At 43.2% G+C, this 16,093-nt stretch overlaps 1 protein-coding gene across 7 annotated transcripts in view; it reads right to left on the reverse strand.

The window, feature by feature from the left end:
* FAM117A (family with sequence similarity 117 member A) overlaps window positions 1-16,093 on the reverse strand; it is a 35,478-nt gene that overhangs the window by 5,532 nt on the left and 13,853 nt on the right. For 3 of the 7 annotated variants that reach the window (XM_032791489.2, XM_032791488.2, XM_032791491.2), the window contains exons 2-5: window positions 6,856-7,022; window positions 2,451-2,546; window positions 1,728-1,832; window positions 1,215-1,349 (exon numbers count right to left, since the gene is read on the reverse strand). In XM_032791489.2, coding sequence (XP_032647380.1) covers window positions 1,215-1,349; window positions 1,728-1,832; window positions 2,451-2,546; window positions 6,856-7,022 — 503 coding nt within the window. Of the gene's footprint in view, window positions 1-1,214; window positions 1,350-1,727; window positions 1,833-2,450; window positions 2,547-6,855; window positions 7,023-8,955; window positions 9,057-9,724; window positions 9,799-16,093 lie in introns of those variants that run through there. The other 4 variants (XM_075059615.1, XM_032791492.2, XM_075059617.1 and 1 more) reach the window with 3 other exon arrangements.

Consider the following 16,093-nt stretch of genomic DNA (forward strand, 5'->3'; position numbering starts at 1 on the left):
CCAGCATGGCTTTGTCAAGCACAAATCATGCCAGACCAACCTAATTCCCTTCTCTGACAGGGTTATTGGCCCAGTGGAGAGGGAAGAAGCTGTAGACATGATGGGACTGTATCAACTAAAATTAAGATACAAGTGACTCTCTAATAAGCGAACTATGGTAATGTGCTCTAGATGAGCTTAAAGATGGTGCACAACTGCTTGAAAGACCATACTCAAAAAGAGTAGTTATCAATGGTTTGCTGTCAAACTGGAAGGGCTTATCTAGTGAGGTCCCACAGGGGTCAGTCATGCATCTGGTACTAAATATTTTCATTAATGGCTTGGATAATAAAGTGAAGAGTATGCTCACAATATCTGCAGATGACAAACTTGGAAGAGTTGCAAACACTTTGGAGGACAGGCTTAGAATTCAAAATCACCTTGACAAACTGGAGAACTGGTCTGAATTTAACAAGATGAAATTCAAAAAGATAAGTGCAAAATAATTCACTTAGGAAGGAAAAATCAAATGCACAACTACAAAATAGGGACTTAGGGGCTAGGTAGTAGTCATGGTGAAAAACCTGTGAGGGCATGTGTGGTTACAATGAATCAAACTGAATACGAGTCAATGTGACAGTTGTGAAAAAGGCTAATATTCTGGGGTGTATTAACAGGAGTGCTATATATAAGAGGTAATTGTCCTGCTCAGCACTGGTGAGGCCTCAGCTGGAGTACTGTGTCCAGTTCTGGGCACCATCCTTTAGGAAAGATGTGGACAAATTGGAGCGAGTCCAGAGGAGAACAACAAAAATGATAAAAGGTTTAGAAAACCTGATCTATTAGGAAGAGTTAAAAACCTGGGCTTGTTTAGTATTGAGAAAAGATGGTGGGGGACCTGATAAATCTTCAAAAACGTTAATGGCTGTTATAAAGACTGATCCATTGTTCTCTATGTCCACTGAATACAGAACAAGCAGTTAATGGGCTTAATCTCCAGCAAGGGAGACTTAGCTTAGATATTAGGAAAAACTTTCTAACTATATGGGTAATTAAGCTCTGGAATAGGCTTCCAAGGAGGCTGTGGAATCTCCATTGTTGGAGGCTTAGACAAACCCCTGTCAGGGATGGTCTAGGTTTACTAGGAGCTGCCTTAGTGCAGGGGACTGCACTTTATGACTTCGAGGTCCCTTCCAGCTTGATACTTATGATTCTACCCTGAAGGGACAACTCACCCTGAGAAGCTCCTCATCTCCTTGTTCCTTCACAAACACCTCCTCCAGCTCCTGGTTTAGTCCTTCCAGGCTCCTATGTAAGCAGGGGCTGAGCTTCAAAACAGGAGAAGCAGGAGGGAGTCCAGGAGGGGAGTCCTGTGACAACACAGAGTCAGACTGAGGTGTAGAGTCCACTGCAGCCACACAAACTCATACTGATCTCCATGCACAGCTGTCTATCCCACAGCTCTGAATTTTCAGCCAGGATGTTCTAGGAAGCCAGCTGGTTGGGGAAAACCTTGATAGGAGAGTGTGTATATTAAACCCATTGACTGCAGTCCAAAGCCTTAAGGGGTACGTGGGGAAGGTTGTTGTTTTTTAAAAACCACCACACTGGATATTAGAATTTAAACAAAACTGAGAACCACTTGGAAATTGAATTTGTAATCTGGCAGCAGAACTGGACTGTGCTCCCCAGGCTAAGTAGGGTACACTGCAAAACAGATTGGGAAGGAGGGGAAACATGAAACGTACCCTGACTGATCCAAGGACAGCGTGATCCCCCTGAAGTGGGGAGCTCCGGTCCTTCTCTTTGCCACTTAGCTTAGTTCGCTGGAGCTGCTGCTTCAGTTTAGCAATCTAGCAAACAAATTCAGTGTATATTAAACTGGACAAGAAAACAGGACTCAACTAAAATTCACCATCCCCTCCCCAATGTTCCCCCCACAGGAAGTTATAAGACTGAGGGACACATTCAGTCAAGCTAGAACAAACCTTGGACATCTCTCAGAGGGTGGGGAGGACGTTATTCCAAAGGTTTAATGGTAAACTCCCCCATTTTAGAAAGGTGTAGACAGCTTTCCCTTTCCAAGGGTCCAGGAATATTAGTCTTCCATTTACAGCATCAGCTCTAAACCAGGACTCAATAGAGCTCACCCCAAGGGTTGGTGTTATAGTCAGAGAGGCCATGCCCATAGCTCAGTGCATCACTTGCAAACCTCCTTACATGGAAGCTGGCTAGAGGAGGGACTTGCAGTTTATCAAACAAAGGGTGGGTGAGGGAGGAAGAGCATGCTGACCTGCCATGTAATCTTTGCTTAGGCCATGCAGCCCTCAAACTAAGGGCTAATGAGTGCACATGGGAGTTTAAATATCTCAGCTTCAGTTATACCCTCTTTCCTCACTTTATGGGCAAGGTATAGTCCATAATGAGTAAGATTTTTATCGGTTGTAAGTTGTAGAAGGGGGTCTGTTTACCTCTCTGCGGTGATCCGTGCTACCCCAAGATGCAGAACGCTTATGAGTACTGGCACTGGCCTTCCCGACTTCCACTTCATGCCAGGATGTTGGAGTCTGAAGGGAAGAGAGATTATTTAGGACTGCACCCACCAAATTTACTGTCTTCTAGGCAGGGGATAAGGCCTCCTAGGAAAAAAGTGAACAAGTACTGTGCATCCACACTTACATTCCAGTTTTTCCTTCAGCTCTGGATTAACCATTTTGGGTCTCAGTACTATGCATAGTAAAACAGATCAGAAAATAGTTGAATGTTAATACTCTGAGATCAAGCAATGTTTGTTTGAACTTGTGGTTCTTTGAACCTACCTCTTCCTGTACTGGGATAGGCAAGGAGAGAACCACTCGAGCCACTGGCTTTATCTTTTTGACAAGTGCTCAGATATCAGTGATGAATAATATTGCTACGCACAGCCAGAGAAAAAAGCAGGCATGTATAAATGACATCTCCTGCCTCCCACATACACCCAGTCAGATCTGGTGACGGGAGTGATGTACATATTTTCCTTTTCACTCATGTTAGCCTAGCAGAGTCAGCACATCTCAGAGCAAATTGTTATGTTCTGACCGCTAGGCTAGATTTTTCTTCCCCATTACACCTGTCCAGCCTTGAGTGGAAGTTCATACGTGTAACCAAAAGCAGAAGTTGGCTACCAGAGTCTTGTATTGGTTCTGATGCATGAGTGATACCAGAATCTGGCTTGACTCAGATCCCATTTGAGTCTGCCAGACTGACAGTAAACTGAGCAAATTTGAACTTGTTGGGGAAACAACCTCAGCACTATTTTACAGAACTGTTTTTTCAAGAGACAACTATATTTCAATCATCAAAAGAAACTGTTTGCCAATCTCCAGCTAGGTAAAGCATGTGAATTTCCTTGTACTGGACAGTGAACTTCAGTTCCTAATATCTCACCCATGAGATCAGAAAGGAGTCCCAAGGTACCTCACTCAAATGTCAGCAGTCGTTTTCCCCACCACCGCATTTAAACCCATTACAAACCACTCATCCCAAGTCATTCCCCTCCCTGCCATTTCTGTGGGAGGGATTGATGTTAATTTCCTCCTCAGCCCTCACTGGACAAGCTGCCAGAAGGTGCAAAGGCCTGAGAACAGTTTCTCTCCAAGCAACTCAACTGACCTCCCTGGAGAGGTCATTGCAAAAACAGCAGCTGTTTAAAACAGCCCTGTTGAGTCACTAAGGCTGCAGAATCCTCTCTGCAGAATGTTGCTTAAAAGGTTACAGTCCAAGCCAGAGGGACAAGACAAGCTATCCAGACAGGTACAAGGTTTCCTCTGACAGATTAAGCTTTATAACCGAATACAGCTGATTTACAGGTAGTGCTCCAACTTTCACTGAATAGCAGAGGTTGAGCTGGACTCCTTAGGACCACTGGCAGTTTAACATTCTGCTTTTCCACCAACAACCTTGTGATTTTACTCAGGGGTTCCTCTTCGGGATTGCAGCAGCAGCACTGTCGCCTGATGTGGCATGCAGATAGGAAGGGTAGTCACCAGACCAAAAACTTAAGTGAAGTCCTCTTATGTTAGCAGATTGGATCCAGTTGCCCACTTCAAATAAGTGAAAAATTGTGTTCGCTGCAACACTTGAAATTTGTTGCTAGTGGTTTCCATGAAACAAACTAGTGTCTGCCAGATCCAAGACTGAATCGGCATGGGGCTGACCCAACCCCACATTCGGCAACCTGGTCAGAGCAGCAGGGACATTGATGGGGATGCTTGAATTGCAGCTTCCAGGGCTGCTATTGCTCTGCGGTTAAAGTAATTTAACTTCTTAAAATGCTGGACACCTCATGTACTTATGAACCAATGCTAAGAAACATATTCAAGACAATTTATTCCAAGTTGTTTGTAAAATGCTACTGGACGCTCATAGTAGGTGTGGGGTGTTATACTCCAAAGCTGCATTTGGTCCCTCACCACCTTAGTGGGCTCCAGATATCTACACTGGGCTCTGCACTCCAAGGGCTAGAGAACCTTAACACCAGAGCACTTAGCACTGCTTGAAGGCTCCCATCAGAAGAACAGAGCCTAAAAATGAAGAAGGAACACTGCAGGAGTGGGAACGCCTGAAGACTGAGCATGCATGTGCCTCCTACCTCTCTAGGGCCAAGTCTGTCAGCAGAGAAGGAAATTACAGAACCTGTTGTACTAACTGTGGCAAAAACCACTTCCTCTCAGAGTGAGAAGGGACAAAATGCTTTGTGCAGCAAGAAAGATGAAACCACAAGCTCCAATCATGTATATTGCTGCCATCCTCGCCCCCGCACTCAGGACCTGCAGCTGCATCTCACTTAACCACCTTAAGCTAGCAGATCTAGAGTTTTGCAAAACAGCTGATCAGTAGCTATTTAAAGAAAGGTGTAAACATGCACAGGCCACCAGAAGTTCCAGGGAGTACGCTTCACTGTGCCAGAAGACACTGACAAATTCAGTCTGGTAAATTGCAGAACAGCACCACAGATTATCCTGCTGCTCAGTAAAAGTTAGAATGGGATGACAGGTGGAAGAACGTGATATGGATAAGGCACAAGACTGGCAGCTATGAAGCTTGGGCTCCACTCTAAGCTCTGCCACAAGTTTAGTGTGACACCTAGGCAAGTCACAACCTATGTGTCTCAGTTTCCAGGGATGGCATGGTATTTACCAGAGGTGTTTTTTAGCAGGTAAAATTGTGTTTTTTACCACCCTAGGAAAAACTAGTTAGCCTCTGTTTAAGGCATTTTCTGTTTTAAAAACGGATGTGTTACTGCACACCACATTACACTTAGTTTTAGTTCTATAGTCAAATTGTGGCTACGTAGGGCAGTAGGTTACTTTAGAGCTGTACAAAAGAAAAGTAACTTGCAGTGGGCATATTACTAAGAATACCGAACACTGGAATGTCTACACATTTTGGTTCAGTATTTGCTCAAGGAAGTTCTACAGGTTGTGACTCATTTCAGGTTTCAATATTGTATAAACAAAAGTTGAAAACATTCGATATGAAAACAATAATGCAGAGTGGTAGGCTTGAAGTATTAAGCAATCGGGTGCACAGAATTTCAGCCTAGCAGTCCAGGTCCATTCGGCCATGCCACATTCTGTAGAAGACAACCAACTCTGATGCACTGGACACACTGAGCCTATTCCTTTTGCAGTTCTGAATGGATGTATCCCAAATTTGAAAAAAAGATTCATTCTATACTTGCTGCTCTTGCTGGATACTGATGCAATTATTTTTCCCAGTTTAAATCAGGCATAAGCCAGGATTTTACCAGCACCCTGGCCTAATCTAGTTTTTCCCAGGAAATTCCTAACCCTGTCAGTTTCCCCATCGACAAAATAGTGGTGATAATTACTTATTTCACAGGTGTACTGGGAGCTGTTGTTTGCAGAGAGCTTTCAGACAGTCAGATGGAAGGTACTGTTACCTCACTGGCATAACTTGCTTAAGGGACACCAGTTAAATCCACATGGGAAGTAGGGGTCAGATGAACATATCAGCTTTTAACATACTGGTGAGAAGAGGGCCCGGAAAGAGGGTCAAATGCCAAAAAAAAAGTTAACATTTTAGTTGTAGATCCTAAATACTATGGTTAAATTTCCTTTCTGGTGCCAATAGGCTTTAAGAGACCGGCTCCCTCATCTCCCACCCCAGAGGTACAAGGCGAAAGAATTCCTTCCCTTTCTGTTCAGAATGCCCTCCAACCCCTGAACGTGGAACCTGGAAACCAATTAAGAATTTCCTGCAAACAGCCCAGTAAGTAATAAACCGCTGGAGAATGAACACTCCATTAATAGACAGCTTTAATGTGCTAAATAAATGGCTAGTTAAGTGAGTTAAGGATGCTCTTATCCTTCTAAATTCTTCCACCTCTCCATATGCAGAGCCAGTATCTGTTGCCATACAGTAATATTTACAGGTGGCTAAGAGTTCCTCAAAGTCTGGAGCCTTTCCACTATACAGCAGAGTGCTGTGTGGCTCACATTGAGCAAGTCCTCTGTGGGAGCACCCTTGACTTCTTGCTGTGGCACAGAGCCCATGAGTGTTATATGAGGATTTGGCCCAGAGCTGCAAGCCACCAAAAAAACAAACAAAAAAAACACAAAACCCAACACTGAGCCAGTACTGAAGCAAAGCACCAGAGGCCATCTGCCTCCAGACAAGGACAAGGGAATTCTAACTCCACACCAAACTGCAGTGAAGTGAGGTTAAGTAGTAAGAGGGGAAGGTCTTCCTAGAAAGTTGCAGTAGAACAGACAAAAGCTTGATGTCTTCTTTGACAATCAGTTTATGCAGCCCCAGTTCAGCATTCTGTAACCCTTCCACTACCTCAGACCTTGCAAAAGGTACCTTCCATACCTGGGTAGCTTTGTCATTCATGCACGAAGCAAAAGCTCCATCAGCATCCCGTGGCCACTGTCCTAGGAGGTACGATCCAAGGATGGTATCGAGCGAAGAGGTGCGCCTCACTCTGGGTGCTCTGGTCCGGCATGTCTTTTCAACAGCAGTAGCACATGGAACGCTAGCTAGAAGAAAAAAGCAAAAAAAATTTAACTCTCTGCCTACAACTAACACTTAGTGTTTAAATGTCTTCTATTTGATACACTGCAACCAAGTGAAAATCCATTTCAGGGATGGTTATGAGAGTAACCAGAATGCACAGATAGGGATAGAGAAATTAGTTCAGTTACTGGAAACAAGAGAAGTCCTATTATTTCTAATTAATCCACTGCACTCATGCCATTATAGTAGCAAAAACTTGTAGGCTCTCACTTGCCATCTCCCAGCCTGAATCTAGACCACAATGAAAGTCCTGTTATTCATCCTCAACTGTCAGAAGTCACCATGGTCATTGGCTAGCTGGGTCAGGGAAGGGAAATCTGCCTAAATGCCCCCACTACAGAGATCTTTGCTAATGTTTATCACAGTAAGATTCTTTCCCTAGTGCAAGAACTTTTAAATCAGTGCTGAAGTACCTGCTTGAAACTGTTGATCAGAAATTCCAGTCGAACTTAAGAATTCAATGTAGTCACAGCTCAATGGCATACTGAAATACTCGACACACATACAATATTTTTGCATTAATGCTGTACTGTGCAAACATCTATTAAGCCTGCATAGCAATGTTGCCTAGTGGCCAAAGTACACTACCGAGTCGTAACACCTGGGTTCTAATCTAAGATAATGACACTGCATGCAAGCCGGAGCCTGCGTGCCTCAGTTTCCCTATATGTAAAAAAGGAGGTATTTACTTGAGGCACTGTGGGATCCTCCAATGAAAGGAGTTATGTAAGCATTAAGGGAGGTTAGTAAATACATACCCCCATTTTACAAAGCAGATATGAAGCATAGGGGGTAAGTGACGTGGTCAGCGTCACAGCCAGAACAAAAATTCAGAAGAGTCCTGGCTCTGTTTCATGCTCAGTCCACTGGACAACTATATTGCCTATTCAGAGAGGAATATTTTCACAATTGCAGCTTTATGACGAACAGAAAAGCTTCTGTAAACACCACCAGTGTAAGTTCCCATGTCAGTAACTGTGTGCACAGACGTGCTTCTATTTCATGCCAACAGCTAAGAGTACAGAATGCCAAACTTCTCTCTTGGCAGGCACACTGAAAGAGGGGACATGTTACATATAACCTCAGCCCCCAGCATATTACATTCCTAGTCAGCTCTAAAGTAGGTGTGCACTCCATGTGTGGCCTGACAATACAGTGTAGTCTCCTTCTCCCTGGAATTGCAGTGCAGTGACAGAACAGCAGGGTTTTATTACTGATGAAGTCAAATGAGCATTTTCTATTCTATAAAGGAACATGCAACCTCAAGTCAACACTAGGGTTTTTTTGCATTTAGTTTGATTATACATGTAAATTAATATGCAAATTAGAATCAGCACACTGGCCTCTTGGCAAAGAGTCAATGAGGCCTTGGACAGCCCTGGTTCAGGTGTTTTATATATGAATCCCCCAAATTCAGAGCACAGTGGGTGAAAAACAATTTAGCACTTTGGTTTCACAGTGTAAATTAAGCCTGTACTCTAGTATTAATATTTCTATAAATTTCTAACAATTCTAGTAAAAATACTCTAGTAACCGAATGATTCAATATACAGAGGCTTTCAATCCTTGCCACATGGCATCCTAAGTGCTCAGAAATGGCTGCCATCTGTTTACTAACCTCTGTTTCCGGTGAGATTCCCCATCAACTTAATCTGTCATCTAAAAATGACAGAAGTAATGGAAATTGAGTTCCAGGTGAGAAGGAGTGGAAACAAAAAGCAACTTGCCATAGAGGCCTGTGGTAGGGCTGGAAAAGATTAATATTTGTACTGCAACAGGACCTAGAAGCTCTCAGATTGGATTGTGGACAGACATGTAGAAATATGAAGAGATGGTCCCTGCCTTAAATAACTCTCAGCCTGAGAAAAACCACCACCCTAATTTTAGTTTAAAAACCTGCTCAAGTGTTAGCAGTTCCTTTCAGTGAGTCACTGCCTCACAGGCTGCATCACTTGCATCTCAATTATATATGGCATCAGCTGTCCCCTCCACTCATGCAGCTCCCCAAGAATAGGTTTCTGGCAAAAGAGGAGTTAAACTTGCTACCATAATTGGACAACCTCCTGCTCCCATCTCCACCACCCCACAGTCCACTACATCCCAGAGATCCCAGCACAGGTGCTGACTTTCTAATGTGCCGGTCCAACCTCCCCGCCTCCACTCTGCCCCAATCCACTCCCTCCCTCCCCACCCCCAACACCCCTCCACCTCTTCCCACTCACTCCCCTGAGCACACCACATCCTCATTCCTCCCCCCTAGAGCTCCTGCACACTGTGAAACAGCTGATCATGGTGGGTGGGAGATGTGGGGAGGGGGAGAGCTGATATGGGAGGCTTTTCCCCACATGGGTGCTCCAGTTCCAGAGCACCCAGAGTCAGCGCCTATTGGATCCCAGAAACTCCCTTTACACCACCACTGAAGGTTCTCTGTGTTGCAATAGCCATCACCTGCTGATACATGAGGACTGATGCCTTTCCATCTACAAACACAATTAGACTGTGGGGATGGTCTGGCAAATATCAGCTCCTCTCCATTCTAAAATGACTTCTACAGCATACACGAGAAATGAGTGTGGGCATGAACATAGTCTCTTAAGATAGCTATGCCTGTTGCACAGAGGAATCACAAATGCACAGATTAAAGTCCTGAGGAGGGAATGCCTACTTGCAATATGTGAGTGGCCGTACCACGATTCCTTCTTTCAGATGGAGCATCTTGCCACTGCAGTAGGTCAATTCTGCAAGTGGACAGTGTTGTTCCCTTAAAGGCAGTAGCAATCTAAGATGGGGAAGGGTGTGGAGGAAGTCAGATGGCAGGGCTTGTGTTGGATGAGGGCTACCCTCCTCCAGTCAAAGTGAATAGATCTAAAAAAAGCATTGGAGACAGTAAAACAACGTTTCCAGCGTGACAAAGTGGGTGCATGAGAGAAGTCGAGACAGGGTGGAGTGTCCTGTTTACAGCAGTTCTATTATCATCCTATTGCACTAAGTCCAAACAGCCCTGCCACCTGGCTGTAGGCTCTGGATTTGGTCCAAAGCTAACTACACAGCTGACAAAAGTCAAGTTTGAGGGCTTTCGATTTTCATGCGACAGCAAAGCCACTCAAGATAACAGAACCATTGCTATATCTCAGAGACCCACTTGGTTGTCTCTCACTGCTGCACTGACAACTTTTGCATAGTCCTTTTCACTCACTCAGGTCAAGAGTGACCTGATCGTTAAGGTGGGTACCTTTTCAGTTCATTTTTTATACTAGAACTCTGGACTCTATCCCCATCACATTAGCATTGGGCTCTCAGCAAATATAGCTTTCTAGGGAGTTGTAGGAAGAAAACGTAAGTGCCCATCTCATCTGCAGAAGGACATATCAGATCCCTGGACAAACTTATTAAAAATCATTAAAGGGACAGCAACACATTTCTAGCTGGAAATTTTGTACCCAATGTAGTTACAGGCAACACCTAATATACAAACAGAAGCTAGCAAAAATATTTTCAGTAGTTTTGCATTTGCATATAGTTTATTTCACAATCCCCCTTATAGTTTCTCCCTTGCTGAGCTAATCCTTATCAAAAGGGAAGCAGAAAAATGTTTTTAAAAGTTCAAGGACATGCAGTTTAATCAGACACTGAAGTCTTTTGAAATATGTCAACTCTTAAGATTAACTGTGTCCCTTTAAAGGTTTAACAAACTGACAGAGCTTAGATAAAAGTCAAAGTTAAGGCTGAACTAATGCTAAACTTATCTCATTGTGCCTGACTGTTACAGGTATCATAACAGTGGAGAAATTTTACTTCTGTGCTGTGATATATGAGCACATCAAGGAATTTGTTACAATTCTGAGCTCATTAGCTCAAGCAAAGAATCTAAACATTTAATGCAAGATGTCTACTTTTTTTAGAGGCTCTCATGAAAATGAGAATCCAGTAGAGATACAGCCAAAGCCACTCCCATGTGAGGATTACTAGGGTCAATAACTGATTTATACAGTGCCTTCCAGCCACGTATCCCAAAGCATGCAACAAGCTTTACAAGCTACATATGAACAGCTCACTTCACTTGGGCAGAAATTTTTCAAAGCATATCGTAAATACTTTATATCCAGCTGATCCTACAGGAGGAATTTTAGGCAGATAAAATTCCAGTGGGGTGCTTGCATTCTATCATAGTTCTCGCAAACTACAACAGGTACTTTGATTGTGCTGTAGGAGGTCTTTTAAATGACTTGCAGTGAAACCTAACATCAAGGTAGGCCATTGGCTGAGTGTCTAAAAAGTGTGCCCCCATCCTGAATTAGCAATAACAGTTTCTCCATCATCTAGATCAGGTGGGTTCTCAAACTGGGGATTGCGACCCCTCAGGGACTTGCAAGATTACTACATGGGGGGGTCATGAGCTATCAGCTTCCTCCTCGAACCCTGCTTTGCCTCCTGCAGTTATAATGATGTTAAATATATTTAAAAGTGTTTTTCATGTACAAGGGAGGGGTCACACTCAGAGGCTTGCTATGTGAAAGGGGTCACCAGTACAAAAGTTTGAGGACCACTGATCTAGACGTCCTTTGGTGATCTCCTATCTAAGGGGTCATGTCAACACTGGAAAGCAGTACAGCCTTCACTAGACTGGCATACACCTTATCAACTAGATGGGAAGGGGAATAAGTAACACTGATAAGCCACATTTTTGTCAGTTTAACTGTGTCCACTCCAGGGGTTGTATCAATATATTGGTTAAAAAAAAATCAGACCCCTAATCTACATAGTTACATCACTACAAAAACAGCATAAACTAGGCCCTATTAACAGCTCAGCTATAATCTGACAGGATCCAAATTCAAGATGTTATGGGTACAGTCGACAAATCTGCAGGGATCTCTCTCAAGGAAGAGTCTACATGGAGTTTTGTTCTCTTGTACCTACTTACATTTTAGCAAAAGACACATGGAGGGCTCTAGTCTAATGAACCACATTTCAGAGAAAACTCAGGAGTCCACAGACTACATTCAGGGAGACACTTCATCTGACATCACTTTAATTGAAGGCATCAGATCTCCAAATACCAACAGATATTTGCTACCTTACTCTCACAGAATGTCAAGATGTGCCATAAAAGCACTATCTAGAGGTTTCCAGTGCAGTGAAAGCATTAATACTGACAAAAGTGATCAGAGCTGAAGCTTCAGTGTTGCATCATGGAGTTATTTCAGTATCTTGGCAGACTCAGGACAATAGTACATCATAGTTTAAATTGATAGAGGTCTTTGTCACTAAGAAGGCTAGAATATTTAACAGCAGTGATCGGAGTCTATAGATTTATTCTCAATTTTCATTTTAAACTTGGCATTTATATTTTGCAGACTGGGCAGGTGCAAGAAAGATTTGTTACTCCATTTCAAGGTACACTGCAGCACTGGCAAATTGCAGCATCCATCAATCCTACTAGCATCATCTCTCATCTGAACAAAGACTAAACCAAACGTTTATTATTTCCCAGATGAGGCTCTTGTCTTTCATATTCTGGAAGTGATAGCCAAATCTATAAAAAGCTACTCTCTCCCTTAATGACTCTCAATACGAATATTCCATACACTGCTAAAGCGCAATATATCATTAGGTGCTGCCTCCTCTTCAAACTGCTGCCGGAGCACACCTTGATGACATCAAAAGGTTTGAGAGCAATTTAGTATTATGCAATATATAAGTCTTTATCTAGGAGTTCTGCAAAGCAGTGCATCGGTAACTTCACTTGTCACAGTTATGATGAAGTTTAAAATCCTTGATCAATACTCCTGTGCTTAGCACACAGCTAACGCTACAGAGAAGCCTAGGATATTAGTCTGAAGGAATTAACAAGAATTTAGGGCATAGTCAGGAGCTGATTGTCAAGACTGGGATCAAAGTGAGATGTGGAAATTGGCAGGGTTCAGGGTTAAAGCTCACATGGATGTCACAGAAAAGACAGCTGTCTCTATGGAAGAAGACAATAGACAGGCCCTTCTGAAGTGGAAGGGACAAAGGGCAGATCTAAAGCCTGTACCAGAAACAAAAGCAGCATTTTAAGTGCACCCAGAGAGAACATGCTGGCTTCTTGTTCAAACCACTGAAGGGCAGAGCTATTTAGGTACTAATAAGCCCCTATCACAATAGTACTGGAGGAACTCCAAAGTACTGCAAAATAGAAATAAACGCTGAAACGGGTATGAAGAAAGGGATCCATGATGCAAGCTAAGGAGCAGATTAGCTAGTGAGTCATCTCCTTGTTTCAAGAGCTGAAAACAGTAAGGTAGTGCTGATTCTAGTGGGAAAAAAGCCCACTTTATTCAGAACATAGGTGTAGAAAAGAAGACTATGTTCACAAATATGGAGGAGGGATAAAGTCAAGTGAGACATCTATTGATAACTTATGTCAACCATACAACATACATGAATAAGTAGACGAGAATAATTTGAACTGGAAGCAAGTTCAGCCAAGGGGTTTGTTCATGGTAGTGAAAGTTTAAAAAACACCAGGTTACAGGAGGATTTAGGGAGAGGACAAAAATGTCCATCCCCACCCCCAACAATTAGCATTAACATTTCTCTGTAGCACAAATAGCTGAAAATGTCCACAACTCTTGGCATACATTCTATTTTAAGATGACATCTCCGTGCAAAGTAAGTATTCTACATCTCTGCCTCTGTTCCATTCCTCCACCTTGAGGATTATAATCCTTTTACTTGTAAAAGATTTACAACCAACACGGTAAATTCACATACGTACCAGTTACACATTTCATAGCCCTTGGTTCCATTTCAATAAATATACATAAACTGCACAGCCTTGGGAGCACTGAAATCCACTGCATCTTCCGGTGATTAGGCAGAAGCTGAGGTTAAACCACAGTACCCCTCCAATTCTTGCATAAGATCTGTGCACACAGTTCCAAGACATCCAGACTCCAAACTCCAACACAGTTTCAAGACAGCCAACTCGTAAATGTAACCCTCTGAAAAACATGTAAGAGCTTTCTAGTCATCTAGGCTGAATCATGTGGATAGGCTACCATTTTGCACTGAAAGAGGCAGTCCCTTGATGACCTTGTGGAAAAGAATTTTCATTCACTCATAGCCAAGGGTAAGGAGCAGTGTATGATAAGAGGAGTTACCAGAGTGAAGAGCTAGACTGACATTAGTTATGACTCTCATCAACTTCTCCTGTAGGCACTGCTAAACTGGGTTGGAGTTTTAAGATCTGGCCTGCAAGCAAAACTAAAGAAATTGCAGTCTTTGTAACCATTTCCCTAGTTACAGGCTGTATTTGAATGCAGCTGGAGAAAGCTGTCCAAGGAAAAAAGCCATCTGCAGATGTAATTTAAGGATATTATTCAATAAGGAATACTAGAAGTTCAGGCTTTTCTGTGGCTCTCAATCAAATCCAAAGACAATGCATGCCTTAAGGAGCAGCTCCACTGAACACAAACACAAGTTACTTAGGGTACAAGGCTGTAGCTAAACACCCAGTTACTGGAGGAAATGAGCTGAACTTTTCACCTTTTATCTTAATTCTCTAAAGTTTATTTTATAATAAGAAAACACAATCTGGAGTATTTCAACATCCTCCAACTTGAAATCTTTGGCTCCAACAGACATTCTCAGGCCCAGTCTGAAGGCATTCTTCAACAAGGGCTTCAAGCAAGTGGATCACTTATCCCAGTGCATACATGCAGCACTTCTGAACTGGCTTTTATGCTCTGCAAGGTTAAGAGTGAGCTGGCAAAGAAGAACAGGTGGGTTACTGACCCTGTATGGACCAAATAAGGGTTGCTTCAGAAACAGGTTTTTACATTTGAAATTTTACCTAGTAGATTACAGATGACTGGAGAACTAGTAGGATTATGTCAAATACAGAAAGTGAAACCCTGAGCAATTGAGAGGAACTAATTTCTAGTCCTCGTTAAATCTATTTAAAATAAAAGTCTTTAACAAAAACAAACCAAACACCTGACAAACAGTTAGGAGTAGAGATCACTAAGATTCAACTTTGTCCTCGACTAAAGGATGAGGAAATACCCATTCAATCCTCTGGGTTCTTGGAAATATACCAATAAAAAAAAAAAAAAAAAAAAAGACAGTTACTCACCTTTGTAACTGTTATTCTTCGAGATGTATTGCTCATATCCATTCCAGTTAGGTGTGCGTGCACGTTCACCGGAAGACTTTTACCCTAGCAACACTTAGTTGGCCGGCAGGGCACTCCCTGGAATGGCACCGCTATGGTACTTGATATATACCCCTGCCGGCCCATCCGTCCCTTAGTTCCTTCTTGCCGGCTACTCCGACAATAGGGAAGGAGGGCGGGTTTGGAATGGATATGAGCAATACATCTTGAAGAACAACAGTTACAAAGGTGAGTAACTGTCTTTTCTTCTTCGAGTGCTTGCTCATATCCATTCCAGTTAGGTGACTCCCAAGCCTTACCTAGTTAGTGGGGTCGGAGCAAGATGTTGCAGAATGTAAGACCACTGAGCCAAAGGCGGCATCGTCTCTGGACTGCTGGACTAATGCGTAGTGCGATGCAAAGGTGTGGATGGAAGACCAGGTGGCCGCGCGGCATATTTCCTGGATGGGAACATGGGCCAAGAACACGGCAGATGAGGCTTGAGCCCGAACAGAGTGGGCGGTGAGACGGCCGGTCAGAACGTGAGCCAAGTCATAGCATGCCCGAATACAGGATGTCACCCAAGATGAAATTTGTCGGGAAGAGACTGCCATGCCCTTCATGCGCTCTGCCACCACTACAAATAGCTGAGGCAAACGTTGGAAGGGTTTGGTCCTCTCGATGTAAAAGGGGAGAGCCCTGCAGACATCCAGAGTATGCAGCTGTTGTTCCCGATGCGATGAATGTGGCTTCGGAAAAAAGACTGGCAGAAAGATGTCCTGATTAACATGGAAGGCAGAGACCACCCTTAGGGAGGAATGCCGGGTGCAGTTGTAGCTGTACCTTGTCCTTGTGGAATATCGTATACGGGGGATCCACAGTCAATGCTCAAAGTTC

The sequence above is a fragment of the Chelonoidis abingdonii genome, chromosome 21 (assembly GCF_003597395.2).
Source record: "Chelonoidis abingdonii isolate Lonesome George chromosome 21, CheloAbing_2.0, whole genome shotgun sequence".
NCBI lineage: Eukaryota > Metazoa > Chordata > Testudines > Testudinidae > Chelonoidis > Chelonoidis abingdonii.